The sequence below is a fragment of the Drosophila takahashii genome, chromosome 3L (assembly GCF_030179915.1).
Source record: "Drosophila takahashii strain IR98-3 E-12201 chromosome 3L, DtakHiC1v2, whole genome shotgun sequence".
NCBI classification, from domain to species: Eukaryota; Metazoa; Arthropoda; class Insecta; order Diptera; family Drosophilidae; genus Drosophila; species Drosophila takahashii.
In genome coordinates, this window is record NC_091680.1 from 14,951,355 (window position 1) to 14,977,873 (window position 26,519).

The 26,519-nt window shown below is 38.6% G+C and overlaps 11 protein-coding genes and 1 long non-coding RNA gene across 15 annotated transcripts in view; 10 read left to right on the forward strand and 2 right to left on the reverse strand.

Moving 5' to 3' along the window:
* Positions 1–1,190: 1,190 nt before the first annotated feature.
* Positions 1,191–2,105, forward strand: Cpr65Av (Cuticular protein 65Av). Its single transcript, XM_017155030.3, has 2 exons — positions 1,191–1,338; positions 1,787–2,105. The coding sequence occupies exons 1-2, from the start codon at positions 1,193–1,195 to the stop codon at positions 1,974–1,976; spliced, it is 336 nt and encodes a 111-aa protein (XP_017010519.2). The 5' UTR covers positions 1,191–1,192; the 3' UTR covers positions 1,977–2,105.
* Positions 2,106–3,293: 1,188 nt separating this feature from the next.
* LOC108066503 (larval cuticle protein 65Ag1-like) lies at positions 3,294–3,655 on the reverse strand. Its single transcript, XM_017155038.2, has 2 exons — positions 3,546–3,655; positions 3,294–3,486 (listed from the first exon to the last, which is right to left on the reverse strand). The coding sequence occupies exons 1-2, from the start codon at positions 3,653–3,655 to the stop codon at positions 3,294–3,296; spliced, it is 303 nt and encodes a 100-aa protein (XP_017010527.1).
* Positions 3,656–4,176: 521 nt separating this feature from the next.
* LOC108066483 (larval cuticle protein 65Ag1-like) lies at positions 4,177–4,553 on the forward strand. The gene is made up of 2 exons (XM_017155016.2): positions 4,177–4,301; positions 4,361–4,553. Exons 1-2 carry the CDS (start codon positions 4,192–4,194, stop codon positions 4,551–4,553), a joined length of 303 nt encoding a protein of 100 aa, XP_017010505.2. The 5' UTR covers positions 4,177–4,191.
* A 561-nt stretch (positions 4,554–5,114) lies between these two features.
* On the forward strand, positions 5,115–5,604 carry LOC108066480 (larval cuticle protein 65Ag1-like). The gene is made up of 2 exons (XM_017155013.3): positions 5,115–5,278; positions 5,337–5,604. The coding sequence occupies exons 1-2, from the start codon at positions 5,148–5,150 to the stop codon at positions 5,533–5,535; spliced, it is 330 nt and encodes a 109-aa protein (XP_017010502.2). The 5' UTR covers positions 5,115–5,147; the 3' UTR covers positions 5,536–5,604.
* An 812-nt stretch (positions 5,605–6,416) lies between these two features.
* LOC108066482 (larval cuticle protein 65Ag1-like) lies at positions 6,417–6,799 on the forward strand. The gene is made up of 2 exons (XM_017155015.2): positions 6,417–6,544; positions 6,604–6,799. The coding sequence occupies exons 1-2, from the start codon at positions 6,417–6,419 to the stop codon at positions 6,797–6,799; spliced, it is 324 nt and encodes a 107-aa protein (XP_017010504.2).
* Positions 6,800–7,972: 1,173 nt separating this feature from the next.
* Positions 7,973–8,557, forward strand: Lcp65Ag2. The gene is made up of 2 exons (XM_017155014.3): positions 7,973–8,151; positions 8,214–8,557. Exons 1-2 carry the CDS (start codon positions 8,033–8,035, stop codon positions 8,410–8,412), a joined length of 318 nt encoding a protein of 105 aa, XP_017010503.2. The 5' UTR covers positions 7,973–8,032; the 3' UTR covers positions 8,413–8,557.
* A 1,207-nt stretch (positions 8,558–9,764) lies between these two features.
* On the forward strand, positions 9,765–10,375 carry LOC108066600 (larval cuticle protein 65Ag1-like). The gene is made up of 2 exons (XM_017155178.3): positions 9,765–9,944; positions 10,007–10,375. Exons 1-2 carry the CDS (start codon positions 9,826–9,828, stop codon positions 10,203–10,205), a joined length of 318 nt encoding a protein of 105 aa, XP_017010667.2. The 5' UTR covers positions 9,765–9,825; the 3' UTR covers positions 10,206–10,375.
* An 847-nt stretch (positions 10,376–11,222) lies between these two features.
* On the forward strand, positions 11,223–12,031 carry Cpr65Au (Cuticular protein 65Au). The gene is made up of 2 exons (XM_017155176.3): positions 11,223–11,396; positions 11,729–12,031. The coding sequence occupies exons 1-2, from the start codon at positions 11,263–11,265 to the stop codon at positions 11,913–11,915; spliced, it is 321 nt and encodes a 106-aa protein (XP_017010665.1). The 5' UTR covers positions 11,223–11,262; the 3' UTR covers positions 11,916–12,031.
* Positions 12,032–12,341: 310 nt separating this feature from the next.
* On the forward strand, positions 12,342–12,954 carry LOC108066598 (larval cuticle protein 65Ag1-like). Its single transcript, XM_017155177.3, has 2 exons — positions 12,342–12,528; positions 12,591–12,954. The coding sequence occupies exons 1-2, from the start codon at positions 12,410–12,412 to the stop codon at positions 12,787–12,789; spliced, it is 318 nt and encodes a 105-aa protein (XP_017010666.2). The 5' UTR covers positions 12,342–12,409; the 3' UTR covers positions 12,790–12,954.
* A 2,423-nt stretch (positions 12,955–15,377) lies between these two features.
* On the forward strand, positions 15,378–20,803 carry l(3)mbn (lethal (3) malignant blood neoplasm). Of its 3 annotated transcripts, XM_070215233.1 has the most exons (7): positions 15,378–15,658; positions 15,715–15,823; positions 17,795–17,938; positions 18,989–19,144; positions 19,322–19,738; positions 19,980–20,042; positions 20,106–20,803. In XM_070215233.1, exons 1-7 carry the CDS (start codon positions 15,626–15,628, stop codon positions 20,684–20,686), a joined length of 1,503 nt encoding a protein of 500 aa, XP_070071334.1. In that variant the 5' UTR covers positions 15,378–15,625; the 3' UTR covers positions 20,687–20,803. The 3 variants fall into 3 exon arrangements, with proteins under 3 accessions (XP_070071334.1, XP_017012438.2, XP_070071335.1); XM_017156949.3 differs by having other exon boundaries at positions 18,989–19,738; XM_070215234.1 differs by lacking the exon at positions 19,322–19,738.
* An 81-nt stretch (positions 20,804–20,884) lies between these two features.
* Ets65A (DNA-binding protein D-ETS-3) overlaps positions 20,885–26,519 on the reverse strand; it is a 35,978-nt gene continuing 30,343 nt past the window's right edge. Inside the window, 2 exon segments of the mRNA XM_017156951.3 lie at positions 20,885–22,791; positions 23,303–23,511. Of these exon segments, the coding sequence (XP_017012440.2) occupies positions 21,923–22,791; positions 23,303–23,511 (1,078 nt within the window). The 3' untranslated portion in view covers positions 20,885–21,922.
* Positions 25,502–26,405, forward strand: LOC138913032 (uncharacterized). Of its 2 annotated transcripts, none has more exons than XR_011418605.1 (3): positions 25,502–25,703; positions 25,837–26,156; positions 26,221–26,399. It is a non-coding gene; the product is annotated as an uncharacterized lncRNA (long non-coding RNA). The 2 variants fall into 2 exon arrangements; XR_011418604.1 differs by having other exon boundaries at positions 25,517–25,897; positions 25,966–26,156; positions 26,221–26,405.

The following is a 26,519-nucleotide window of genomic DNA, read 5'->3' on the forward strand; positions in this document are numbered from 1 at the left end:
GGGTAAACCCAGCCTCAGTCGGCTGAGTCGGTTGGTGTATTGGCTTTTGTTGTCTGGTTAGCTGGTAAAAAATCGTCTTTATTTTATTGACTAAGGTCATCAACCAACACTCAGGCTGAGCTGACGATGGAGATGATGATGAGCAGCGTAATCTTGAATCTCGAATCTCTCGTGCCGCATCTTCACTTGAACAGCAAATGCAGCTGACAAGCAATGGTGGTTAAGGTTTTTGTTTCGTTTCGATTCGTTTTAATTCGAGGCTTTTGGAGGCTAAATCGCCCAGCCTTAATCGGAAATTGTGTCAGCAGTTGCCGGAGCTCAGGGCGGAAATGCTTCGATATCACCCAACAATTTGCAGATCTGCAAATGGGTAATTAAAGAATTACTTTGTAGAGGGAATGCCATGCGGAAAAAAAACAGATATAAAGTATGAATATAGTGGGCTATTAAAACTTAAGCTCATGGGAATTCCACCAGACTTCATCTTCCCGTTCTTTGCTCAATTTCCTAAACATTTTTTTTAATAACTACCTAACTTGTCTTCACTTCCTCACTGCTCACTTGTCAGTTCTCTTGAAGATTTTATTTCCAACCCATTTTTTGTTTTTGCTGGTTCGGATAGTCTTTTTCATCACCATTTGTTGATAAGTGCAAACATAGCCATTGACCTATTGCCATAGATCCAAATGTGTGTGTATCTGTGTACTTGTAGGCAAACACGCGCATTGGCCAAATATTTGTTTTTTGAAGAGGCCCAAACATTTCATTATCACTTGCTCCATCATCTTGAGCTCTGATTTTACTTTCAGCTCCCGTGGCGAGGCAATTGAGATGAGATTTGAGATGCGAGCGCACATCAAACGCTTAATGGTCTTTATATTTTTGTGGCTTGTTCAATTAAAAGCTTAGGCCACTCACGCCGCTCACATACATTTGCCTTCAATTATCTGCGTATGGGTAGATAATTGTGTTAGCATTTAAGGTGTTTGTTATGGGCCACCTGAACTTCACGGATCACATTAGTGTGTGTTGGTAGCACTTGGAGTTTTTGGCCTGGCCAGTTATAAATAGCTCAACACTCATTACAGGGCGTCACATTACTCGTTAACTACCGGAGCGTGCAGTGCAAACTAAAAATACAAACCTAACGCAGGACCTTTTAAAAAGTATCAAATACAAAATCGAATCAAACATGCAGTCCTCTAGCTTCTGTGTCCTGGCTATTTGCGCCTTCATTCTGGCTTCCTCGATCAGTGCCGCTCCTTTGGATGACTCTCAACATGCCACCATCCTGCGATACGACAACGACAATATCGGCACCGATGGCTACAACTTCGGGTGAGTGAGGAAGGGATTAGAAAAAATTTCCGAAAGGATTAAATATAATAATTATTAACTGTGTAAAATATGATGCCTTGAAAGTTTTCTGGAACTCGTTGTGTGACAACTTTAGAAATCCTCTTACAAGAAAAATTGGCATCTGAAGTTCGCTTGGGAATTTTTAAATTATTATTTATGCTTAGAGACTGAAACTTACACAACCCAAATATAGTCAAGACCTAAAACATAATTGATTTTTGAAGAAAAGTTTGCAAAAATATTTTTTTCTAATAACGAAACATAAAATAATGTTTCCTTAAAAAAAATAAAGGTTTAAAACATTCCAATTAAAATCGATAAATATTTTTTATAGTAACGAGAATATGATAAATATAAAGTAGCATATTAGAAAAATGTAAAGCACCCAAAGGGCATAAAATTCTTGAAATCTCCTTTTCGGTTTCAGTTACGAGACCAGTGATGGAATCACCCGCCAGGAGCAGGCTGAGCTGAAGAACGCCGGTACCGAGCAGGAGGCCCTCAGCGTCCGTGGTTCCGTCAGCTGGGTGGCTCCCGATGGCCAGACCTACACCCTGCACTATATTGCCGATGAGAACGGTTTCCAGCCCCAGGGCGATCATCTGCCCCACAACTAAATGTAACCTCTTGGTGTAGCCCAGTATTAATCAGTATTTTTCCATGTTGTAAAGAAAAACGAAGTTCTCTCATTTTTAAATTTTAAATCACTTTCAAACGCAAAAAAGGAATGGTTTGAAATGTTAATATTTCATTTTAAATATAGCCAATAAAAAACATAAAAATGTATAATTCCAAATTTTTTAACCTTAAATTTAAATATTTTGAAAGGAATTGCCTGTCCTATCTAAAACTCTCCTAAGGTTTTTTCCAATCATAAACTTATTAAGTTAGAACGTCCCTTGAACCCGGATCATAATACGATCACTATGCTAAATATGATATTTATAGTAGGGCTGCGAATATACATAACGCGTTCGAGGCGAAATGAAATGAAAAGAAAAGTATGACGCAAGAGGTGGAAGAACAGGCTCTCTCTGTTCTCTTCACATTTCCCATACGCACCGTTGGACGTCGCAATGCGATGTGTCTCGTATCATATCGTATCGTATAGTCTCGTCTCGTCTGGCGACTTCTGCCTGGATGGCCTTCGGGCGGCAGAAATTTGCAAATTTTTGGCACGGCCAAAACTTGTTTGGGTTTTTGTTGTCTTTGTAATTAATACATAATTAAAGTGGCGCATATTGAAATATGTGCGAGCGATCTGGCCGCGAATGAAAACGAAGTTTTGAAGGTTAATTTCAGGCGTTGATTTAAATTTCATGCGATGCTAATGAAATTTGGAAGATCCCTCCTGCCCTGCCAAAAAAAAAAAACAACATAGAGCAAACAGCCATATTAATATGCATGAAATAAAAAGCGACAAAGATCAAACTAGTTTTTGAATAAACCGATCGACCGCATTGACTGCGGCTCTGTAGCTTCTTTAAGCCGACTCAGCTGCTGACGCAGTTGCCATGCCCAGTTGTGGGTTGAACACACTTTGGCCAGTGTCTTCATGATTTACATATCTATTACTGAGGGACAGAACTTTTTACTGCTCTTGGTTGAACTTTAGGAAATTCTAAATATATATTTTGCAAGGTGAATTTGATTTTCCGGTAGTCATCTTTGATAAAAGTACATCTACAACCCAAATTTATGACCAGTTTTCCTTAAGATAAAACTAAATAACTAAATAATCTGCATACTTGGAGAGCATGCTTAAATTTAAAAAAAATTATAATTTGTTTATGTATTCATTTTTGTTTTTATATTTAATAGTTCAGGTTTTGGACTTAAGTTCTCTTTTCCTCAATCAAAATAAAGGGCCAAGATGTTCTTAAGGCAGTTTTAGGCGGTATTAACAAGGAACTGGATAATCCACTTGGAACTTCTTAAGGAGCAACGGGCAGATGGGCACCCTGGGGCTGGAATCCGTTCTCATCGGCGATGTAGTTGACCTGGTAGGTGACACCATCATCACCAACGAAGCGGTAGGACCCCTGGACGGCGAGGGATTCGTGATCGGATCCAGCGTTGTGCAGCACACCCTGGGCATTAGCAGCCTGGCCATCGCTAGTCTCCCAGCTGAGAAGGAAGTGGGGATCAGTTAGGTATCCTTATGATGCGGCTTTCAATCAACTTACTCGTATTTGAAGTTCTCGGGTCCAACATCGGATTCCGATCGCAGGATATCAGCGGTAGGATTGGCCAGAGCCACGGCGAACAGGGCGACGAATACAATCAGGAACTTCATATTGATTTTTGGGTCGTTTGCTGATCTCGAAGAGTTCGATGCGAATGATATCGACTGACTGCAGGAGGACCTCTTTTATACCTAAGTGGAAAACTAAACCAAAACTATAAAAATTATGAATAACATTACCGAATATTTATGATATAGAGTTGAAATTTGTGAGTCCCATTTGCGAAACGCATTTTGGCGATGCTCTTATTGTTATTCCATTTTTTTGCACACTACTGATGAACTAGCCCATTCCTAAAACTATCTTTCAATGGCTTTGCTTTTCAAGTTATTCAGCTTTAGTATATGCAGCTAGATTAAATCAGAAAACCTGACTGAACATCGCATCAAAATTTCGCATGTGCCAAAATGCGTTTTGCTTTAAATTCGCAAAACTGAACTCAATAACATAAATTTACGTTTTTTTTTTGTTAGTTAGATTGCGCATTGGAATAGTTTGCATCTGATGTATAAAAGAGTTCATCCTGCAGTCAGTCGATATCATTCGCATCGAACTCTTCGAGATCAGCAAACGAGCCAAAAACAACATGAAGTTCCTGATTGTCTTCGTCGCCCTGTTCGCCGTGGCTCTGGCCAATCCTACCGCTGATATCCTGCGATCGGAATCCGATGTTGGACCCGAGAACTTCAAATACGAGTAAGTTGATTGAAAGCCGCATCATAAGGATACCTAACTGATCCCTACTTCCTTCTCAGCTGGGAGACTAGCGATGGCCAGGCTGCTCAGGCCCAAGGTGTGCTGAACAACCCTGGATCCGATCATGAATCCCTCGCCGTCCAGGGATCCTACCGCTTCGTTGGTGATGATGGTGTCACCTACCAGGTCAACTACATCGCCGATGAGAACGGATTCCAGCCCCAGGGTGCCCATCTGCCCGTTGCTCCCTAAGAAGTTCCAAACGGATTATCCAGTTCCTTGTTAATATGGCTTCATTGCATAAGCCCTTTATTGTGAGGGAAAGAAAATCTAATTCAAAAGCCTGAACAAAATATATTAAAGAAAAATTAGTACATACAGAAATATGTTTTTTACATTTTGGCATTCTAGTGAAATGATTAAAGCATCTAAAAAATAATTGGTAGGTCTAAATATAAATATATTAGGACTTCTACTAATCCCAAGAAAATGCTATTTTATAAAGGTGTTAAAGGTGTTTTTTATAAATTCGTAAGCCTTTATTTATTTTTAAAAATTGGAAAATACAATAGGAAATAATCTGTAGGAATATATTAGTTTGGACCCTTTTTGTTTTTTCAAATGAGTAAACTTGAAAGCTCATCGCAAACGCCAAAAACGTTTACCGTTGAGTTCAACGGGAAACTGATCTCAATATCACACATTTCAAATTCGTTATGTGAATTTGATTAGCCTGACCGCACCTTGGATTGGTTAACCATTTATGTATAAAAGAATTCACTTTGCAATCCCACGACATCATTCGCATCGAAGTCTTCGAGATCAGCAAACGAGCCTAAAATCAACATGAAGTTCCTGATTGTCTTCGCCGCCCTATTCGCCGTTGCCGCCGCCGGTACTTCTCGTCTCCAGTCTCCTCAAGAAGCCGTCATCCTGAAGCAGGCTTCCGATATCGAACCTTCGAGCTTTGCCTATAAGTAGGTTAAAAAAAAGGTTTGGGAAGAATCCTATTCACTTTATTTTACTTCTTTACAGCTGGGAGACTAGCGATGGCCAGGCTGCTCAGGCCGCAGGTCAGCTGAAGAACATTGGAACCGAGCAAGAGGCCCTAGCCGTCAAGGGATCCTTCTCCTTCGTGGGCGATGATGGCCAGACCTACACCGTTAACTACATTGCCGATGAGAATGGATTCCAGCCCCAGGCTGCTCATCTGCCCGTTGCACCGGTGACATAAGCCATACTAAGTGTTTTGTTAGTATTGTTAAACAGTTTATTTAGAAAAAAGAATATAAGTCAAAAAAACCTAAACGAATAAATATTAATGATAAATGAAAAACCTCAAATATTTTGAATTTTAAATTGTCAACCCTTAAGATTTCTTTACTTTACAAGTTTAATACACATGGTATAATACTTTCATTTACAAGTTTTTGGGCGACAGACAATTCCATTTCTTTCAGTTAAGAACAACTAACGCTGAATTTTTTGACCCTGTTTTGGGTGTATTTCTAAACGTTTTGAACCATATTTAAAGGAGTCAATAAATATTGTAAGATATTGTAATATTCAATATATATTGTAAGTTCAAGTTCTTTTTGTGTTACTGTCATTTGACTATATACTAAAGTCTCAATGAGTTTGTATTGCAAATGCATACCCATGCATAAATTAGGGGTACTTGCAAGCCCACAAATAGCCCCCAAATAGCTTAGCATTCTTGCATTTACCTTATATGTATACATCTGGTTTAATCTTATCCTCATTTGTTATTATGATTTCGTAGAGATGAACTACTTAAATCAATCAAAAAAGCTTGCATTATGGCTATATATAAAAGCTTTAAGTTAATCTAATTCAAAATTATTAAAATTGAATCAAATACGAAAACCTGAGTGAGCATCGCATTTAAGCAATACGCCCAAATGCGTTTAACGTTGAGTTTTAGCGCGAAACTGATCCCATTATCACACATTTCATATTCGCCATGCGAATTTGATTAGCTCGACCGCACCTTGGATTGGTTAGCCATTTATGTATAAAAGAGTTTAATCTGCAATCGATCGATATCATTCGCATCGAACTCTTAGAGATCAGCAAACCAAGTTAAAAATCATCATGAAGTTCCTGATTGTCTTCGCCGCCCTCTTCGCCGTGGCCGCCGCCGGTCTTCTACGTTCTCCGTCTAGTGAAGTCCAAATCCTTAAGCAGGCATCCGATGTCAGTGAATCGGGCTTCAACTATAAGTAGGTTAAAAAATAAGGTGTAGAAAGAAAGCTATTTACTTTATTTTACTTCCTTACAGCTGGGAGACTAGCGATGGCCAGGCTGCTCAGGCCGCAGGTCAGCTGAAGAACATTGGAAAGGAGCAGGCCATCGCCGTCAAGGGATTCTTCTCCTTCGTGGGCGATGATGGCCTGACCTATAAGGTTAACTACATCGCCGATGAGAACGGATTCCAGCCCCAGGCTTCCCATCTGCCCGTTGCTCCTGTGGCATAAGCTGTTAACAGTTATTTGTTAATATTGTTTATTGTTTTCTATACTATAAAACAAAAATATCTAAGTCAAAAAAACCGAATCCAATAAATATTTAAGAAAAATGAAAAATATTGTTTCAATTCTAAAGGTAATCCTCTTTTGATATCCATGTTTCATATAATATAATTATTAAACTGTAATCCATTATACAGAAAAATCTAAGTTTTTTATTATTTAGTATTTCTCCTTTACTAGTGTAAAATATTCCTATTATGAGGTTTTTAAAATTAAAATTCCTATTGTTCTATTATTTTGTCGATGTATACTTTTAATAAATCAAATTAGGATTAGTTCTTTATTTTTCAACTACTCAATTAAAGCCCGTTTTCTCATCCTAAAAGTACGTAACACGTATTCTTGGCTTAACACTACACAGTTGACCAAAGGAAAAGGACAGCGGGGTTAAATGCGACATCTTGAGAAACTTTGAAAAATAAATATAAATTTATATTACTATTATGGAATAAACGTAATGAAAACCAATTGGACGAAAGGTTTCATTTGGTAACTAATTCTGGTTCTAAAAATAAAACCTGCCTACAAATGATCAATTCATTCAAATACGGGGGTTAGTAAAAATTCACGTCGACAAGGTAGAAATTATCTAAATGCTACAACTCATACAAGAAAGGTTTATTGTTTTCGTATCCTGAAAGAGTTCATAAATAATTAAAGCATTCCAACTCAGCAAAAGGCGTCTTTAAGTTAATTTATAGTATTTGTAAATTTGATATATTTTTAATTTCAGTTTCAAATTAAAAGATTTTCTTTAAATTTGTAATTTATATGTCATATGGAAATTTAAGGAATTAAGTTTCAAAAAAGTTCACTTCATTTAACAGAGGTAGATTTTCTTTTTTTATTGAGCATATGGTGATCGATTAGTCTAATTTCCACGGTGTTTATCTGCACATTTTTAAAAGCTTCTTTTTCGCAGAAAACTAATATGTAAAGCGAATGCGACCAACTTGGTCGACTTGGGCGATTTGCATTTCGTATTTGGATTTTAACTATTCAGCTTTAACCTGAACTCAATACCATACATTTATCACATTTCGCTTTGACTAATTCGGATGCGTTTAACATAATCGAACCGGCTGTCCAGCTATTTAAGAGGTGACCTAGCGAACAGAGGGCATCATTCGTCACGAACTGTTCGATAACCGCAGATCAAAACACCAACCAAAAATCACCATGAAGTTCCTGATTGTCTTCGTTGCCCTCTTCGCCGTGGCTCTGGCCGCTCCTGCCGCTCCTGAGGCTCAAATCCTGCGATCGGAATCCGATGTTGGACCCGAGAGCTTCAAATACGAGTAAGTTGATTGAAAGCTGCCTTACAAGGATAACTAACTTACTCCTCCGACTTCCTTCTCAGCTGGGAGACTAGCGATGGTCAGGCTGCTCAGGCCGCCGGTCAGCTGAAGAACATTGGCTCCGAGAACGAGGCCATCTCCGTCACTGGATCCTACCGTTTCGTTGCTGATGATGGTGTCACCTACGAAGTCCAATACATCGCCGATGAGAACGGATTCCAGCCCCAGGGTGCCCATCTGCCTGTCGCCCCCCTGGCCTAAGTCATCTAAAATGGATTACATAGTTCCTTGTTAATACCGTTTAACTGAAACAAACCCCTTGTCGACCTTTATTTTGAGGAAGGAAGGATCTAAGTCAAAAAGCCGGAATTGTTATAAATAATAAAAAAAATTAGTACATTGAAAATTTTGTTTTTAAATTGGATGCAAAGTTGATACTTGTGTAACAAAGAAACAATTATAATAATTTGGGTATGATAGTATTTGGAATATTCAGATTTTAATGAGTTTTAAATTAAGTTAAAAAAAACTTCTTTATGCTCCGGTACTTAGCATTATTCTAAATTAAACATAGGTTTCATCAATTATGGTTATTTTACCATGAGTAAATCAAAAAACCTAAATTTATATTGGAGAATAAATTAATACATGAAAATATTGGTTTAAGAATTACGTAAGATAGTTGAAAGTCTAAAACACCTTATGTGTCTTTAAAATATTTGTATGTTCACTTGGGGTTGCACAACTATTGCAGAAGCATACGAGTATTTATTTAAGAGTTTTACAAGTTGATTAGTGTATAAAAATTTGTATTTTGTTTTGCTTTACAACATCAATTTATAATTTTTGTTTACTTTGCCATCAAATTTCTAAGATAAAAGTTTTGCAATAACCGTAAGTAAAAATAGGATAGTAAAGTTATTATTTGAATTAAGCAAACTTGTTAAATTAATATTAAAATTAATTATTGTAATATAGAGTCGTTCCGAAAACGATACCTTCTGCTTAACTGGTGATTAATGTGGGCTAGGTCGTTAGTATTAAAACACGTTAGTGACATATAATTAAGAATGACACAACAAAGGTTTATTATTAAAACTAAATAAATTGATTTACATCTGGAAAACCTATAATTTTAGCACAATTTATTTACTTTATCACTGATAAATTAAAAGCAACAAAAATTTGAATCATATTTTAAATATATGTCTGTATATAAGGCAATAAATTATATTTTCTTAAAAAAATAAAATTAGTTGAATTAATTAATTTTCAGAACTTTGTAGCAATCGCTATTTATAAAACTAAGAACAGGGAATTTAGTCTGCGAGCTCTAATCATAATGAATTTGCTTATAAATTAGAGCTCCAGTTTTACAGCAACCCAAAGAAGACAGCTGTAAAGAGAATCCGACAAAATATACAGAAGAAGATGCTCAATTTACATATCGTATTGGCCTTTTAACGATTCGGCTTTAGGCCGAAATTAATTTCACACATTTATCACATTATGCTTTATACACTACACGTTTGACTAGTTTGTCTGCGTTGGGCCCGGTCGTCAAAATTTGGCTTTGGCCCTCTATCTATATAAGGAGAGCCCCGGCCATCAGCCAGCATCATTCGTCGCGAACTGTTCGATAACCGCAGATCAAAACACCAACCAAGAATAACCATGAAGTTCCTGATTGTCTTCGTTGCCCTTTTCGCCGTGGCTCTGGCCGCTCCTGCCGCTCCTGAGGCTCAAATCCTGCGATCGGAATCCGATGTTGGACCCGAGAGCTTCAAATACGAGTAAGTTGATTGAAAGCTGCCTTACGAGGATAACTAACTTACTCCTCCGACTTCCTTCTCAGCTGGGAGACTAGCGATGGCCAGGCTGCTCAGGCCGCCGGTCAGCTGAAGAACATTGGCTCCGAGAACGAGGCCATCTCCGTCACTGGATCCTACCGTTTCGTTGGTGATGATGGTGTCACCTACGAGGTTACCTACATCGCCGACGAGAACGGTTTCCAGCCCCAGGGTGCCCATTTGCCCGTTGCCCCCGAGGCCTAAGTTGAGTTGCTTTCATCCCGAGCAGCTTTAAAGCCAACCCAATCCTACCCAACTCCTTGTTAATAACTCCGAACCTTACCAAACCGATCTTGTCCTTGTTTTCAAAGGATGGGAACTAAGTCAACCCACTCAACTTGTTAAATATTAAAAGAAAAAATGATTACCAGAAACTATTTGTGTTTTATTATTTTCCCTTTTTATTATTTTTCAGTCAGACTCCATCAAAGGTCAACTTTGGCAAAAGTCAATTATTTACTTTGGAAGCTACCTGTTAAACATATTTAACGATTTAAAACAGGTTACTAATAACAAACAAATATCATAAGTTTAACATTTGTTTTATGGTTAACTCTGTTATTTATAAATTGGACTGAGAACGTTATGTGATCGATTGATATTTTCTATTAATAATTGATTTTTATTGCAACAGAAGTGTTCACATATATACATATGCATGGGCCTCTACTTATTCATACATTTAATGATAATATGAGAAATGACAATGGCAAAATTACAATGCACAATAGCAAAAACTTAGAGCCCAGAGCTAAGCCTGCCGACTAGAAGACATCTTCTAATAAGCTTGAGGTGGTGTTTTATACTTTGTATACCAGTTGTTATTGGCACTCAAAGAGGAAAATCAATCTAATAGCTAAAAAATATTCATGATTCGTTTTTTTTATTCCCCACAGAACGATCTTTGAGTATAAGCAATAAGTTTGAATAGTTTAGACTAATGGCAAGGTGGGGCTTCATTCTGTCCATCAGCCATTTCATGTCGACAAGGTAATTGTTTAAATTACCTCCCGCTGAGTATACCTGCATGCACGATTAGTGCAGGGTATTTAGAGTGTTAATCTGTAATTAAAATGTGTTTTATTGAATGTTTCCATTATAGCTGATTTCTTTATTTTTCATTTGTTTTATTATTTTGCATTTTTCGCCGATGAGGACACTATCCAGAGACTTTGTATAAAAGGCCGTCATTCGATCGCATCGCAGCTCAGTAAAGTGCAGCTAAGTGTGACGGAGACTGTGAAAACTAAGTGCTACCGCGATGCATTCGAATTTTAAGTGGCTAGTTGCCGTCATGGCAATCGGGGTTTGTCTGGCTCTGCCCGCTGAGGACGATGCCAAGGCGGAGACCATCAAACTGGAGAGCGAGAATACTGGCGACAAATATTCCTTTGCGTGCGTACTTAACTGGCAGGATTTAAAAGTTTGAAAAAATAGTGCCTTCTACTCGGAATTTTTCCAGAGCTAATAACGGATAAAATATACAAAATTCTTTAAAAATCTAATCAAAACTAAACAGTTAAATACTTCAGATTGCTTTTATTACAACTGTATAATACATTTGTCCTACTCAAAAGATTTCTCAAAGCCAATATTCAGTGTTCATAAGAATAGTGAGCCTATGGGGGAATGTAAATAATTTTTTTTTAATTTCGATTCGACACGCCACTTTTATCAGTGACTTATTAATTAATTACTTACCCATATGATTTAATTTTCGATCACAGCTATGAAACGAGCAATGGAATCTCGCGCACTGAGACGGGCGAGGTGAAGCCAGGTGCAGGCGACGACGACGGCTCACTTTCTGTCCAGGGATCCACCAGCTGGTCAGCTCCAGATGGCAAAAAGTACGAGATTAGCTTCACGGCCGACGAGACCGGCTACCATCCCAAGTTCAGGCTGGTGGCCTAGGAGATGTCTGAAATTCGAAATGCGCTGAATATTCCCAATATTTAATTATTGACCATATTTTAAAAGTTTCCAAGATAGAAGAGAATAAAATAGGCACAATTTAAAAAAAATCTTAAGTAAGCTCTAGATCTTTATTGACGTCATTGATTTTTGGGCGGATTTATAGGAACACAATACTAGCACAATGAATCGGTACAAAATTTGAATAATTAAATATTTATGGCCGCAATTCTTTTCAGCCTATCGTGTTATTTAAATTTCGTATTAGGCCTTTTAATGCTCCAACTCCAAACGAAAATGAAACCCAAACCAGACTATACACATTAGCATTGACTTTGCTGATTATGTCTTCTACACGTTTGACTAGTTCGGCCACGCTTTAAATAATCGCGCATAGTTTGCCAACTATAAAAGGGTTTACTCGGGCATCCATAGTTACCATTCGTCTTCAGCTGTTCGAGAACCGCAGATCAAAACACCAACCAAAAATCACCATGAAGTTCCTGATTGTCTTCGTTGCCCTTTTCGCCGTGGCTCTGGCCGCACCTGCCGCTCCTGAGGCTCAAATCCTGCGATCGGAATCCGATGTTGGACCCGAGAGCTTCAAATACGAGTAAGTTGATTGAAAGCTGCCTTACAAGGATAACTAACTTACTCCTCCGACTTCCTTCTCAGCTGGGAGACTAGCGATGGTCAGGCTGCTCAGGCCGCCGGTCAGCTGAAGAACATTGGCTCCGAGAACGAGGCCATCTCCGTCACTGGATCCTACCGTTTCGTTGCTGATGATGGTGTCACCTACGAGGTCACCTACATCGCCGACGAGAACGGTTTCCAGCCCCAGGGTGCCCATTTGCCCGTTGCCCCCGAGGCCTAAGTTGAGTTGCTTTCATCCCGAGCAGCTTTAGAGCCAACCAATTCTACCCAATTCCTTGTTATTTCCCCCAAAACTTTCCCACTTCCGGTTTCCCTTTCTTTTTAAGGGAAAAAATTCCTAAAGCACAGAACGCAATTTGTTGAATATTAAAAAATGAAGAATTTATTTGAATTTGTTTTATTTTAATAGTTTAAATAGTATGGCAATGCAATAATGGAATTGTTATTATAAAAACATTTTTACTACTCATAAAAATGGGAATTATGAGATTGAGAGACTCATTTGCAAGTCTTCGATTCGAAAATTCGTAATGGAAATGATTTCATTTAAAATCATTAAAAATAAAAAAGGAAATCAAAGTTGATAGTTCAAACAAAATACAATTTACAATTAAAACATTAAACCAACTGTTTGTGAACTTTTTCTAAAACAAACTTAACCTGCCTATTTACTCTACTCTAATACCTTACCTCAAGCCCTTAAACCGGGAAATTTAACAATACAATGTATAAATGTTTTTTCTTACAAATTTTAAAGTTATGACTTAAATGACAATATATTGTGAATTAAATTACGAGCTTAACGAGGTATAACATTTCGTATCTTTACCCTATACTCCCTAATGCCTAATCCCAACTTTAAGCATTCATACGGACAGGCAGCTAGACAAACGATTAGACGCCTATCCATTGACTCGGCTGACGCTGATCAAGAATGTATACACTTTCTGGGATCGGAAACTTGTCCTGTTACCTTTTACATCAGTGGCTGATCCAGGATTTTGTTGTGGGGGGTGATATCAGAACAAATTTTTTGTTGCATACTTTTTGAATACCAAAATTCCTTTAATTTTTCACCCGAGTGGGGGGTGATATATCACCCATATCACCCCCCGTGGATCCGCGCATGTTTTACATACACACTTTTCAAGTTTCAACATTACCCTTTTTCTTTTAGGCCAACGATTTATGTCCATTTATGTTTGGTTTAAATTAATGCATTAATGCATATTGTAGCCTTTTTAGGCCAAAAAGAAATTCTTAAATCAGAGTGAACAACTTAGCTCACTTTAAGGCTTCTTAATAAAAACTGGAAATAAAACGAATGACTTAGGCAACAAACTTGAGCGTTTCCTCTGCATACTTTTGGGGAAAATCCACATTTTGTTGGCTACAAATTTGATACAAAAAAACTACCGAATTTAGTTAAGCCTAAATCTAATTATAATTAATTAAAAAAATGTGTAACCAATAAATGCGACTTAAAATCAGACTTAAAAAGAGATATCACCCAAAATCCGATGCCTACTGATTCCTACTTGTTATCCATAACTTCGTGACGCGTGCGGTTAGATTCGCATCATTTATGCTCATACTGAAAGGCAACTGTTATTGCAATTAATATGCAAATTTTAGCATACAACATCAGTCATCGCCGAACTTGACAGCAATATTTCAATTACAATTGGCTGCCAGCATCCGGCAGAAGACACGCTGACTGCTGATTGCCGATCGATAATGAGAATAGCGAAGTGCAAACATCTTCCTCATTGCATTCTGATTTGCTCATCAAGCAGGTCAAATGCCTGGCCACTAATTAGACTCAACAAGTTGGATGACAGATACATTGTAGACCGTTAATTACTAACAAATATCCAATGACATTATTACCCTCCACCACATTCAAGGGTTATGAAGAGCAGTTTTAGGTAATGTCACTAAATGTATAGAATAAATTGAATGAATAAATTAATGAAAAATACTCGTATTAATTTTATTCGTACAGCCAAAATTTAAGCTTTGTTTTGTTTGTATTTATTAACGGGTTCTTTAAACTTCCAAAAAGGTTGTCAAATTAATTATAATTTATTTAATGCAATTAATTTATAACTAAACCAAGAGATCACTTAGATACAATTTAAGTCTTAGATAACATTTAAATACACATTCCGAATTAATCATTTTAAAAAAAAGTGTTGTCGTATTAAAGTCTTTTTTTTAACAATTGTATCTATAGTTCTCCCAACCTTTATACGTTTTTAATTTACTGTTAAGTTCCATGTTTGAATTGAAAAAAGAATATTTTCATTGATATAACAGCGTTCTATTGAAAGTGAGTTTCGCAATACGACTTTTGAATGCACTCCAATCGAATTCAAGTTACGAATACGAAAAAAGCGGATCGAAAATACTCAGGAAGTCTGGAAATAGAAGCCAAAAATGTGAAATAACAAAGCCGAAGACTAATTTAGCTTTTGTTTAAACATATCGAGAATGCAAATTGGCGAAATATTCTTGAACTGGCTGACAAGCAGTTTAAATAATCAAATAAATAACTGTGCAGAGTGCATGAAATTTAAATTATGAGTACAGGCTTGGCTGCCGCTCAAGAGGTGTGATGCTGCGATCTGGCCAATGCTACCAGCTCCACCAGCGATTCAACTTGGCCCGCACAGATACAGATACACCTTAGAGGGGCACACAGATACGCACGCACACTCGGCCAACGGGCAGCGGCAGGTCCGCGTCTGCTTCTAATGTTTTATAATGTTTACCTAATATTATTAACATTGTCAATTCGCTGCCGAACATCGTGGGGTGTGTTTCATTCTAAGGCGCTTGCTCCGAACCGATAATCTCGCCGTGAGAAACGCGTCGTCGTCCGTTACGTTCCGTTCCGTCCGCTTGAAATTCAAATATTTATAATCGTATATTTGTATTAAAATATAAACGCCCGCTTATTTATGCGTATTTTGTGAGACCGCTGACAGTTGATAATAGGGCGTGAAGATTAAATAAATTTGTGAGCGATTTAAATAAAATAATAGGCCTGAAAAATGAGCCTTAAAATGGTGGCGATCGTTAGTGCTGTAAGTGCTTTGACCCCTGCTCGTCGATCCCGGCATTTATGGACTTTCTTTTTAAGCTGCTGCTCCTGTGCACCCTGACCCATGTCCTTTCGGCAGCCACAACAGTGCGTCCCTACAAGTTCGGCTTCACCATCGACGAGCAGCAACATCGGGCCGAGAAAAGAGGTGAGGCTGTTAAGCTAATGACGCTAATTAAACCATTAGCATATCTACTGACTACTGTGCGTCGATTTATTGACACCAAAACCGAAATATGTAAATAGATGATGCGTCATCACGAATGTCGTTAGGAGCAGATGCACGACTGCAGTGGCAGCATCGGCAGTAATAGCCAAAAAAAGCCATAACTTTTGACTTTTGAGCTTGTGCAATGCCTCACACAATACACGTTTGATGGGTGCACGGTGCACCTGAGCGACAGGTCACCAGCAATTGAAATACCAGCAATCCGCCACCAATGGCAATTAGCGGAATCTTCACAGACACACAACTGGCTATCTGGCTGGGGGTCCGTCGTCCATTGTCCAAATGGCATACATGGTCGTTATGATTTTTATTTCCATGCTGTATCGCGGTGATAAAGTTTTCAGAAAAACGAAAACGAAACGTTCCCGATTAGCATAACATGTAGACGCGTCCGAATACACAAATGTTTGCCTTATTTATGGTTTTTCTTTCTTCAGCTAATGCTAATTCCGAAAAAGAACAGCCACATTTCAATATTTATAAGTATAATTCTGGCATATGAAATGCCAGAGTTGAGGCCGAAATATTGGATTACGTTCATATTTTTAAACAAATTCAGGAACTCGTTGTGCATACAAAGTGCTGTTTGTTTGTTGTATAACACTATAAAAGAGAATAAAAGGTATCCTAACAAAGCTCTTTAATCGATTTCGGCTTGTTTGATTCATTTATATTGAAACGATTGGCCATTTTCAAGATCTATTGATCTAGATCACATTTTAGAGTCTAGTTTGCGGGGCATTACATCATCAAATCGAGCAGAATGTTAGTTTCAACTTGAAAGTGAGCCACTGAATACATTTATTGTTTATTTTCATTTGACTTTATTTTACACACTGCAGAAACAATAGTGGACTAATGTTATTTCTTCTGTTGCAAATAATAATTTTTTAATATAAAACAAGATCCTTTAAAATATGAATTTTAACTCAATATATTTGTATGGTTCAACTGCTTATTTTTATGACCCCACTAAATTTGGTTTGTCAATTTTATTGATTTTTTATTGGTCTATAATTTATGACATGCAGTAAAAATCAGACCATTTTTATAACATTTATGGTGGAGTTCAGAATTATTAACAATGTTACAATACACCTATAGGTAATAATGAAATAAATTCAAAATAAATTAGAAAAATCAGTTCCTGTTTTTGCATCCCATTTAATTTATTGCTAAAATTATTGTTTTCTTTTTATTGTTTTTCATTTTATAACCAGAAAAAGATTTGGTTAATTTATATTGATACGAGTTTAATAGTTTTAATTACTTAGCCCAGCTCAATGAGCAATTCAATATCGAATTGATCACGACAAAAGAATAAATTTCAATAAAGAATTATTTTCTAATGCCGTCGAAAGCGATCGAGACTAATGGGAAAGTGACACGAAGCCATATTCGAATTAAGCATAAAACAAACAAGCGAAAGCCAATTGATGCAAGCCGTTAAAACTTGTTGCCCAGTTGCGTGGAAACCTGTTTAAAGAGACAAAGGCCACAAGCCAGAATTTCGAATGAGAATTTCGGGTGGGTGGCTGGACAGGATGCCCCGGGTGAGAGTCGCATCTCTTTAAGACCATCCACATCCACATCCAGAGTGTCATCTAAATTAATAAATTCTTCTCAGCATAGGAATGTTTCTTGCGTAGGCACCTGCCTTCTCAAGGCGGCGGGGGTTTTGTGCGGGTGTCCGGGGGCTTTAAGAAACCAGCTCACAAGTTATGATCGCCATTATCGATACAGTTTATTAGATCTTAATCTTTATGGGCCTGGCCGGGCAGGTTATCAAACGAATTAAAAATCACAAATCGGCGTAAAATTCGCATTCATATTCAAAATGAACACAAAATCTGTTTGCCCAAATCTCACATCTTGTTTCCCGATTCACAGATGAACGCGGCATTGTCATGGGCGAGTTTGGGTTCATCACCGCCGATGGCATATACCATGTGACGGTCTATGCTACCGATGAGGAGGGCAAGTTCCGTATTATCTCCATGAAGAGCTATCCCTACAACGGTCCCGTCGGTCAAAGTGAGTATAAATAATATTGAACATTTTTGAAGTCAAAATGCATCCTATCAACCTATTAAAATGTATGTTTTTATTGCTAAAAATGATTATTTATTAATTCAAATCAAAAGGTCGATTTGCATCAGAATTCCGATTTGATTATTTCCTTTGCAAAGCGGACAGGTTTTTCAGCTACGCAGTGATCTAAATATAACTATCCGTTAATGGTTTGATAAGAATTAGCAGAACATTAAGAAATAGTATTTGTATTCAAATTTAACCAATTCATATCGCAATCAATTATCAAGTATTGCGAATATTTAGGAATTTAAGGAAACAGAATCTTAATCATGGTTAAAATTATTATAACTATAACTAAATATAAACAGAAAATTATGATTCTGACCATGCGCGGATGCACGGGGGGTGATATGGGTGACACAGGTAAAAATAGAAAGGAATTTTGCTATTCAAAAAAGATGTACTGACATCGGCCCCACAACAAAGTCCTAGATCTGCCGCTGATGAAAGTTACAGAAAAAAAACAATGAGGAAAATCTCCTATTTTTAACAAAAAACCAGATCCCGACCTTTCCATGAAAAAATAATTCGTTCTTTGGCCGAAACAATATGAAAATATAGATCCAAATGTGGATTGTCATACCTTTCTGAACTCGTTATTAAATTTCCAATCGAATGGCATTTAAACCAGGACTTTTTAATTTTTGGTCATTTTTCGCACAAAATCATGATGTATAAAAAACAAATGTTTGTCCCACCCCCACAACAAAGTCCTAGATCCGCCACTGATTCTGACTAAAATATACGTCGAATTTGATGTGAAATACTGTTTTTAAATACGATTTTTAGCCACAATTGATTGGTTAAAAATGTTTTTTAAGTCAAAATTAGATTTAAATCGTTTTTTTAATGTGTATGTTCTGGTTAATAATTAAAATTTCGCTTTAAAAAGAAAATTTATTTCACACTAAATCCGACGTCTAATAACTAATGTCAATGGCTATTTTAGATCTAGTATGCATGCACCCTATATATTTTTCAACTCCCCAGAAACACTGGCCGTGACAACGACTCCGAGGGCCCTGCCACTGCCGCTGCCCAAGAACACCTTCAACACGGAGGGATGTGCCGGCTGTTTCCTGAAGAAGTCCCCGCCCAAGACAGAGATTCGCACTCTTTCGCAGCCATTGGCGCCGGTTGAAGCAGGTAAGCCCGAGGACACTCCGGACTACGGACTGAATGTCCAGTTGCCCTTCCGGGAGTCCATTGCCCAGACTGTGGCCAGGCGTCTTGGCTTGGCCCAAGATGCACAGCAAAGCACCAACACCAACACTTACACGAATGCACCAAACACTAAACACATCGAACTTGGTCTCAACTTAGCCTTGAACACATACTCCACCACCAAGGGCGTTGTGACCGGACATGTGAGCACTCAGCACTCTAGCTCGCAATCGCCGAGTGGCAGCACAAAGATCGACTTCAATGTGGGACCGCCGGTCTATCCCCCGTTGAACGTGAAATTGGACGAGGCCGCCGTCAGGGAAGCCATCACATATGCCGGCAGGATAGCAGGTGCAGGTCCCTTGGCCCTTGCCAATCAGCCTCTGGTCGCCCCCGCCTCGGTGCCCGCCAGTCAAGTGAAGATCTTCGCTGTCGATGGCCATGCCAATGTTCCGCTCGCCAGTAATATTCAAACCGTGGCACGCCATCCAAGTGCGGACATTAGAAACATTCTGCGTTCGGGAGTTGCCTCTGCGAAAACACTCACACAGAACCCACACAAAACACCTCTTTTGAGTAAGCCAAATTGGGGGGAAAGACATTTTAAAATATTTCAATTATTTAACAATTTTTTAATATTCATAAATAACGTTTTTCTTTGGTAAATTATTTTGATTAATTACTTGCTGCAAAACAATACTATATGTTAAAGCCACCTAGTGGTAATACCCTGCACTAAGATATTTTACACGGTTTTTACACTGTTTTTACATTCTGGTTTGAGTCATTACTAAATTTCCCTTGGGTTTTTCATCAGATTCAGCAACCACTGCGGGAATTCCTGGAGTGTCAGCAAGTTCACCAACCGGAAGTGCACCCTGTAAGTCCTTTTGAACGGAAATTAAATATGAACATTAAAATTAATATAATTATAATGATTTAGCCAACAGTGGAAGCTTCCCCGCAGGAAGAGCGCCTGGTGGAAGCATTGGTGGTAAATCAGGTGTTTCAGGCGTAGGAGCTTCCGGAGGAAGCAAGGCATCTGGACGTTCCGCTGGCGGAATCGCGTCAGGATCTGGATTCGGAGGAGTCGGCGGTGGAAGCAAAGCCTCTGGACTCGGAGGAGTCGGTGCTGGAAGCAAAGCCTCTGGACTTGGAGGAGTCGGTGCAGGAAGCAAAGCCTCTGGATTCGGAGGAGTCGGTGCTGGAAGCAAAGCCTCAGGATTTGGCGGCGGAATTGGCTCAGGAAGCGGAACTGCCGCTGGCGCCACCGGAGATCTGTACAAATTCAAGTACGTGCTGGACTACAATGGACACGAGGAGACCGGCGGTCGCAATGGCGACAAGCAGGGCAGCTACTTCGCCATCGGCGAGGATGCAGTGCAGCGGACCATCGAGTACATTGCGAACGAGTTTGGATTCCAGCCGCACGTTAGCTGGCGGAAATTGGACGCCAAGGAGGCACTGCCCGAGGAGAATTCGCTGAAGCACTACGAGTTCAAGTGGTTCAACCAGGCGCAGTAACCAGGTGATTCTGAAGCGGATTAGTCCATGTTTAGAGTAGCCAGCCACCTCTTTCCCCCTCCCACTTGCTGTACATAACAAATTTTGTTAATTTTCGAATAAATACCACGTTTAACAGATAGGAATGGATTCTTTTTTGAATTGGGTTTTATTTTTGTTGAAAGTTTTTGCCTTAAATTAACTAAATTCTTAGAGGGTTTCGGTTTTCGGTGTGTGGGCATCGCTGATGTTTTGTTTTTATATTGGTTTTCGCTTCGTAGAGCTTACATTCAGAATTTAAAATTGTATACACTTAGATCGTTAACGATTAGTTCGCTTTTTGTCGTATTTCGATTTGGTAAATACACATAGTTACACACATTTAAATTTATATATATATATATATTTATATATATTCGCCTCGAATTATTATAGTTAAACTTTGACTTAGAATTTAGAAAGTTTTCTTTTTTTACACACAAATATATAGTATGTCTAGACTTGGGATTAATATGTACTCGTAATTTATTTCAATATTTATTCGTTTGTAATTTGGTATTTAAAAAATATGTAAGAGTTTTAACTGTACAATCAACTATCACAGTCAACCATCTCAAAACGAAAATTTCGGAACATAAAAGGTAATTCAATGCCCAAATCATTCAGAAAACACAAATAAACTACTTTACGTTCTAAACATTTTTACACTTAGGCAAATATTTATTTACAAATCGTAAATTGAAGTGAGAATGTGGCAAACTTTTACGCCTAGACATTCACTTTTGTTGTGCCGAACGTTATTTGGAGGATGATATTGTTATTTTGCTATTTACAAATGCTTCACACACAAAATGCTAACAACAATTGGAGAATTCTAGAACTATTTCGAAGTCTTAGCCTGGAAAAGTTCCGCTTTGAATTTAAGGAAAGAGTTAGTCCTTGCTTGATATACTAAAAACACTTAGAGTTTTGTTTAGCTTCGAATGCCAACTATATCGGTTCCGGTTCATAGTCGTATATTAGTGGAAAGTTAGTTCCTTAATCCTAGAGCAACAACGATTCATTCACTCACTCACTCGCACACACACGTAAAATATTTAGCTGGGGGTTGTTTTACCTTCGGGTTAGGGTTAAAGGGTGTCTTTTGCTAAGTACCTATGAATAAAATCAGCTGCAAATATTATTGCTGCCCGCGTTTCTTTACGATTTTTGTGTTTTTGTTTGTTTGGATCTTTTCTGGTGGTTCTGGTTACAAGTTTACAGTAAAAACGTGGCCTGTTCGCCGCTCTTCATGTCCAGATAATCGTACAGGGCCCGCTCGTTGGCCCCGTAGTTGGCGGCATGTCCTGGAAGTCCGGAGTGGGCGGGATGGCCGTGATGGTGGTACGGCGGTATATTTTCACCAGCCGGCGTGGCTGCCGGCGGCGAAGGACCTGCGCCCATCGTCAGCCCGAACTTCTCCAAGTGGCATCATTTGAGCAGCGTGGGCAGGCTGCTGTTCATCAGGCGGTTGCCCACGACCAGCGAATTGAGCGTCGAGTTGCCGCCACCCACTCCGACGCCCACGCCCATCCCGGCCACACTGAGTCCGCCAATTGTCCCGAATCCGGCGGCGCTGGCATGGGCCGGAGTCGCCGTCAAGGTGGCCGTGGCTATGTTGAGGTTGTTGCTCACACTGGACGACCCGCCGCTGCTGGACACATGGGATCCGTTCAGGTTGCCATTGCTGCCAAAGCCGCTCATGACAGTTCCACCACCTCCTCCGCCACCTCCTCCGCCGCCGCCGCCTCCTCCTCCGCCACCACCTGCTCCTCCACTGCTGGTGGTGCTGCTCGAGGTGGAGCCGACGCCAGTGGTCACCCCGGTGACACCCACTCCGTTGCCCACTCCGCCGATACCTACGCCCGTCGAGGCTGTGCCGCCGCCAATGCCCGAGGCACTGGCGATGGCGTTGCTCTCATATTAGAAGGCGCCACCCGACGATGATGGTCATGCGTAGTGGGGATAGCTGCTCAGGTGGGGCGCCACGTGGGAGGGGGTCACGTGGCTCATCGAGTGCGGCTGGTAGAGGTTCGTGGCCGGACTGCCCCAGTTGCCCCACGAGGCGGCCGACGGGAAGATCGAAGCTGGAAGAAATAGGAAATAGGATTTCATTTAGGTTAAGTTTATAAAGGTTATTAGAATTATGAAAATTTCCTGGAAGCTTCAAATGATCTAAGTTTTCTGATTCAAAAAATGTTATACGCTTTGAATGTCCCAAAGTTATTTACATTTTCTCGTTTATGTTTTTGATGTTTATGTTAACAATAATTCTGTTTGTGACTTTTTTAGTCATTTTAAATTAAATCTTTATTTTGTGATCCAAGCTTTTTTCCTTTAAACGGTTTAACAAACATCAATAGCCATTATTTAAAGTTATTGAACCGCGTTTATGGACTTAAATTATTTCAAGTTAGTCGCTTAAAGAATCATCGCCTAATTTATTTCTTTGTATATATGTGGTATTATTATTTCAGTTAATTAAGAATGCGAACATTTTTGATATCACATAAATAATGAAAAACGGCTTCACATTTAGAAGCTATTATAATGAGTTATAGAAAGTTCCCTAAATGGATTTCCCAAACGTATGCTTACCTGATGATGAGGTCATGCCGTGGTGCGGACTCATGAACGAGCTGAGCTTGGCGCTGTGGTGATATGGTGTCATGAACAAGTCGCTCTGGTACTTGTAGGTGGGATCGCTGGCCGCCGGCTGAGTGGCAGCTGCCAGGCCTTGGAAATCGAATTTGTACGCATACCGCTTGCCGTGCACCTTGGTCATTATGTTCTTGTCGTAGTAATATCTGTAAAAGAAATGGAGAGAAAGTAATAGAAAAATTTATTAAATATTTATATTTTCATATTTTTAAAAGATAAAAAAGTATTCTGAACTAGATTTATGGTAGCGATTAAATAAGCTGAAGCTTGAAGTAATAAGCTTATAGAATTATTGTCACTACCAAAAAATATAATGTCAATAATATAGGACGATACATGGGATTTTGAAATTAATTTCATGGAATGTTCATTATTATTTAACACTATTACCACCTAAACCATAAAATTGACTTTGGACCTAAGCAATCAACCCTCAAATGGCAAGGCTACTCCTTCGGCTGCCCATTTCTATGATCTCAATGTGGGAAAGTCAAACAAAAGCTGAGATGAGCAGAGGTACGAACTCCGGACTCCCCCAGATGGACAATAAATAATTACAGAATAATGCTCGCTTTATGCGTTTTAAGTTAATTTGCTGACATTAAGCGATTTTAGTGCCGCTCCCCAGGCGCAGCTCCCTTTTCTGTTCTGTTTCAGCAATTAAATGGCAACGCCTTGTGCCCGAACGCAAATAGAAATTTTAGCGAGGGGCGAAATTGTGTGGGCGGGCAGACGGCCAAGAAATCCGAGCGAAATTTGTTTACATTCGAGGGTTAGCAGGCGATTTCTTTTCATTAATTTTGACTAGATATTTGCCAAACGTCAGCACTCTGATTTCGCACTCTTTAAAGCGCTTTCAAACGGCAATTTAAATATCCCTTTCCTCCTGCATATTGTTCGTTTATTGTTACGCTTTAAAATGTCCACAACTTCCGCCAGACAAGTGAAATAAAAAAAAGAATTTGCAAATAAATTACAAAGCGTTGCAGGCAGAGCAAACATTTCAATGCATCAATGCAAATTGGCATAATGCGTGCAGTTGAGTTCTTTATTTCTCTCTCTCATTTTTTTTGCACCGTCCATAAATTATGCCAATTACGGCCATAAATTAAAAGCAGTAAAAACAAAAGCCTGATGGGGAAATGGCAAAGAGTAAAAGAAGAAAAGTGCCCCGAATGCAGGCGCTCTTTGCACAGACAATCAAAGCCAATCAATGACTGATGAGCGCAAGGACAAAGGAGCACAATCAGGGAGCAGGGATAACTGCACGGAGAGAGCAAAAGGATTAAAGTAAACCCATTTCAAGGATTGGCCAGGACAACGAGGACCAACAAAAGGCCAGCTGGCTGTGAATAAACATGTCAAATGAAGCATTAAAGCACTTGTCCTTGCTGAGTCTATGTGTGTGGGTGATTGGGTGTCTTGGATGTCCGTGTGTGTGAGTGAAGGATATCCCATCGGGAACCCATCGGGAATGTGAGAAGTTGGTTTTTGTGTTCTTGAAATCCTGTTCCTTTTTGCAGGCGGCGGTGTGGGGTTAGATAATTTCTGAGCGTTAAATGGGGGTGGGTTTCTGAGTAGCATCAATATCAGGCCACTTATGCGCTGTGTGATTTCTGTGGCACCACGATTATAATATTTTTGAACAAAAAAATCACCAACTTATAAAATTCAAAAATTCTATGATTTGCACCAAAACCAAGAGACTTGTTCTCACATTTATTTTTAATTTTTAGTAATTTTAAAATTCGTAGAAAATATATGAATAATTGTTAATCAAAAAATTAAACTATATAACTATTATCGTAATGTCTATAATGATTATATTAATTTATTTTACTCAACATTTTTCAAATAATAATAAGAATGAATGTGGGATTCAACAAAATTATAGAGAAAAGCCACGGTAAGACGATTAAAATATTTGATCACATTTATCAAGGAATTACATTAAATTACAAAGAAAATTATTATTGTTTTTTACATTTTTAAACATTTTTTGTGAAATAAAATAATTTGATCGTCAGATCGTGGCCTAAGCCATTTTTAAGTGTTGTTAAAATATAAAAATTCGTGTTGGTGGTATTGATAACACGAAAAATGCCTAATATACCTATAATATACGTAACCTTTAATGATTACGGTCCCTGAAAAGTATTTTTTAAACGAAATACTTATTTGGCGCCAAAGTGTGACCGGACTTTACAACGAAATTTATATCAAATCTGCATTTAGTATTATCAAGTATATGATGCAGGGTCACATCATTTTTAAATTTGTTGGAAAAAGTGAAAAAAAAGTGAAAATAGTTAATTTTAATCTAAAAAACAATAAAAAGGTGAGTGATAAAATGAATTTTGTCTTTTTATAACCTTTATTTCAGCGTTACAAAGGTTAGTATCACAGATATTTTCCCCATTAATAAATATACGCCTCCGGATGCTATCTTCAACACAAATTCTGCATTTCAGTGACACTTGAAATGTTTTTAATCTTTACCAGTGGTAAATGGTGTGAGGTGTTCATTAAATGGTTGTATAAATAGTACTTCAGTACTAACTTAGTTGTTTAACTTAATCAAAATATTACATTTATTTCAGCCAGGCCGACTGAGACTTCTTGGGACCAGAAGTGTTGCGCCTGCGTTTGTCATATTTTATTTTTTCTTCTCATAGTTTTTGATATAGATACCCGACATAAAACAACTGAACAGAGGGTAAATGATCGGCCATGGCAAACCAGGCATAATTTCTGGAGAGATCCTTTAATTTTGTGCGGAGACCTAATAATGGTAATTACTCTTATTATTATTCCTGGTCTTACATTCATATCTAAATTATGTTTGATATTTTCAGAAGACAGACAAGAAATGGATATCTAAGTACTGCATTCGGCCAAGCAAAACCCGGGAATGCTTCATTAAAAATTTGTAGTTCCAATGCTTCGATAATAAATACACAAACAAATATTACAAAAAAACATGATTTTTATTGTGGAAAATCAGATACTGCAAAGCAGTGCAAAACCAAAACTGCGAGGGTCTGGAAAAACCAAAACTGGGAGGGTGTAGAAAAGCAGATATTGCAAGTGGAGGAAAACCATAACTGGGTACGTGTGGAAAATCTATAATGCGGGAAGTCGAAAAACCAGTGGA

Excerpts from the sequence above, each read along its gene's own strand:
- Cpr65Av (XM_017155030.3), top strand. The coding sequence starts at position 1,193 with ATGCAGTCCTCTAGCTTCTGTGTCCTGGCTATTTGCGCCTTCATTCTG. Across the intron at positions 1,339-1,786 it reads ACCGATGGCTACAACTTCGG|TTACGAGACCAGTGATGGAA; the intron begins GTGAGTGAGGAA and ends TTTCGGTTTCAG.
- LOC108066503 (XM_017155038.2), bottom strand. The coding sequence starts at position 3,655 with ATGAAGTTCCTGATTGTATTCGTCGCCCTGTTCGCCGTGGCTCTGGCC. Across the intron at positions 3,487-3,545 it reads CCCGAGAACTTCAAATACGA|CTGGGAGACTAGCGATGGCC; the intron begins GTAAGTTGATTG and ends CTTCCTTCTCAG.
- LOC108066483 (XM_017155016.2), top strand. The coding sequence starts at position 4,192 with ATGAAGTTCCTGATTGTCTTCGTCGCCCTGTTCGCCGTGGCTCTGGCC. Across the intron at positions 4,302-4,360 it reads CCCGAGAACTTCAAATACGA|CTGGGAGACTAGCGATGGCC; the intron begins GTAAGTTGATTG and ends CTTCCTTCTCAG.
- LOC108066480 (XM_017155013.3), top strand. The coding sequence starts at position 5,148 with ATGAAGTTCCTGATTGTCTTCGCCGCCCTATTCGCCGTTGCCGCCGCC. Across the intron at positions 5,279-5,336 it reads CCTTCGAGCTTTGCCTATAA|CTGGGAGACTAGCGATGGCC; the intron begins GTAGGTTAAAAA and ends ACTTCTTTACAG.
- LOC108066482 (XM_017155015.2), top strand. The coding sequence starts at position 6,417 with ATGAAGTTCCTGATTGTCTTCGCCGCCCTCTTCGCCGTGGCCGCCGCC. Across the intron at positions 6,545-6,603 it reads GAATCGGGCTTCAACTATAA|CTGGGAGACTAGCGATGGCC; the intron begins GTAGGTTAAAAA and ends ACTTCCTTACAG.
- Lcp65Ag2 (XM_017155014.3), top strand. The coding sequence starts at position 8,033 with ATGAAGTTCCTGATTGTCTTCGTTGCCCTCTTCGCCGTGGCTCTGGCC. Across the intron at positions 8,152-8,213 it reads CCCGAGAGCTTCAAATACGA|CTGGGAGACTAGCGATGGTC; the intron begins GTAAGTTGATTG and ends CTTCCTTCTCAG.
- LOC108066600 (XM_017155178.3), top strand. The coding sequence starts at position 9,826 with ATGAAGTTCCTGATTGTCTTCGTTGCCCTTTTCGCCGTGGCTCTGGCC. Across the intron at positions 9,945-10,006 it reads CCCGAGAGCTTCAAATACGA|CTGGGAGACTAGCGATGGCC; the intron begins GTAAGTTGATTG and ends CTTCCTTCTCAG.
- Cpr65Au (XM_017155176.3), top strand. The coding sequence starts at position 11,263 with ATGCATTCGAATTTTAAGTGGCTAGTTGCCGTCATGGCAATCGGGGTT. Across the intron at positions 11,397-11,728 it reads GGCGACAAATATTCCTTTGC|CTATGAAACGAGCAATGGAA; the intron begins GTGCGTACTTAA and ends TTTCGATCACAG.
- LOC108066598 (XM_017155177.3), top strand. The coding sequence starts at position 12,410 with ATGAAGTTCCTGATTGTCTTCGTTGCCCTTTTCGCCGTGGCTCTGGCC. Across the intron at positions 12,529-12,590 it reads CCCGAGAGCTTCAAATACGA|CTGGGAGACTAGCGATGGTC; the intron begins GTAAGTTGATTG and ends CTTCCTTCTCAG.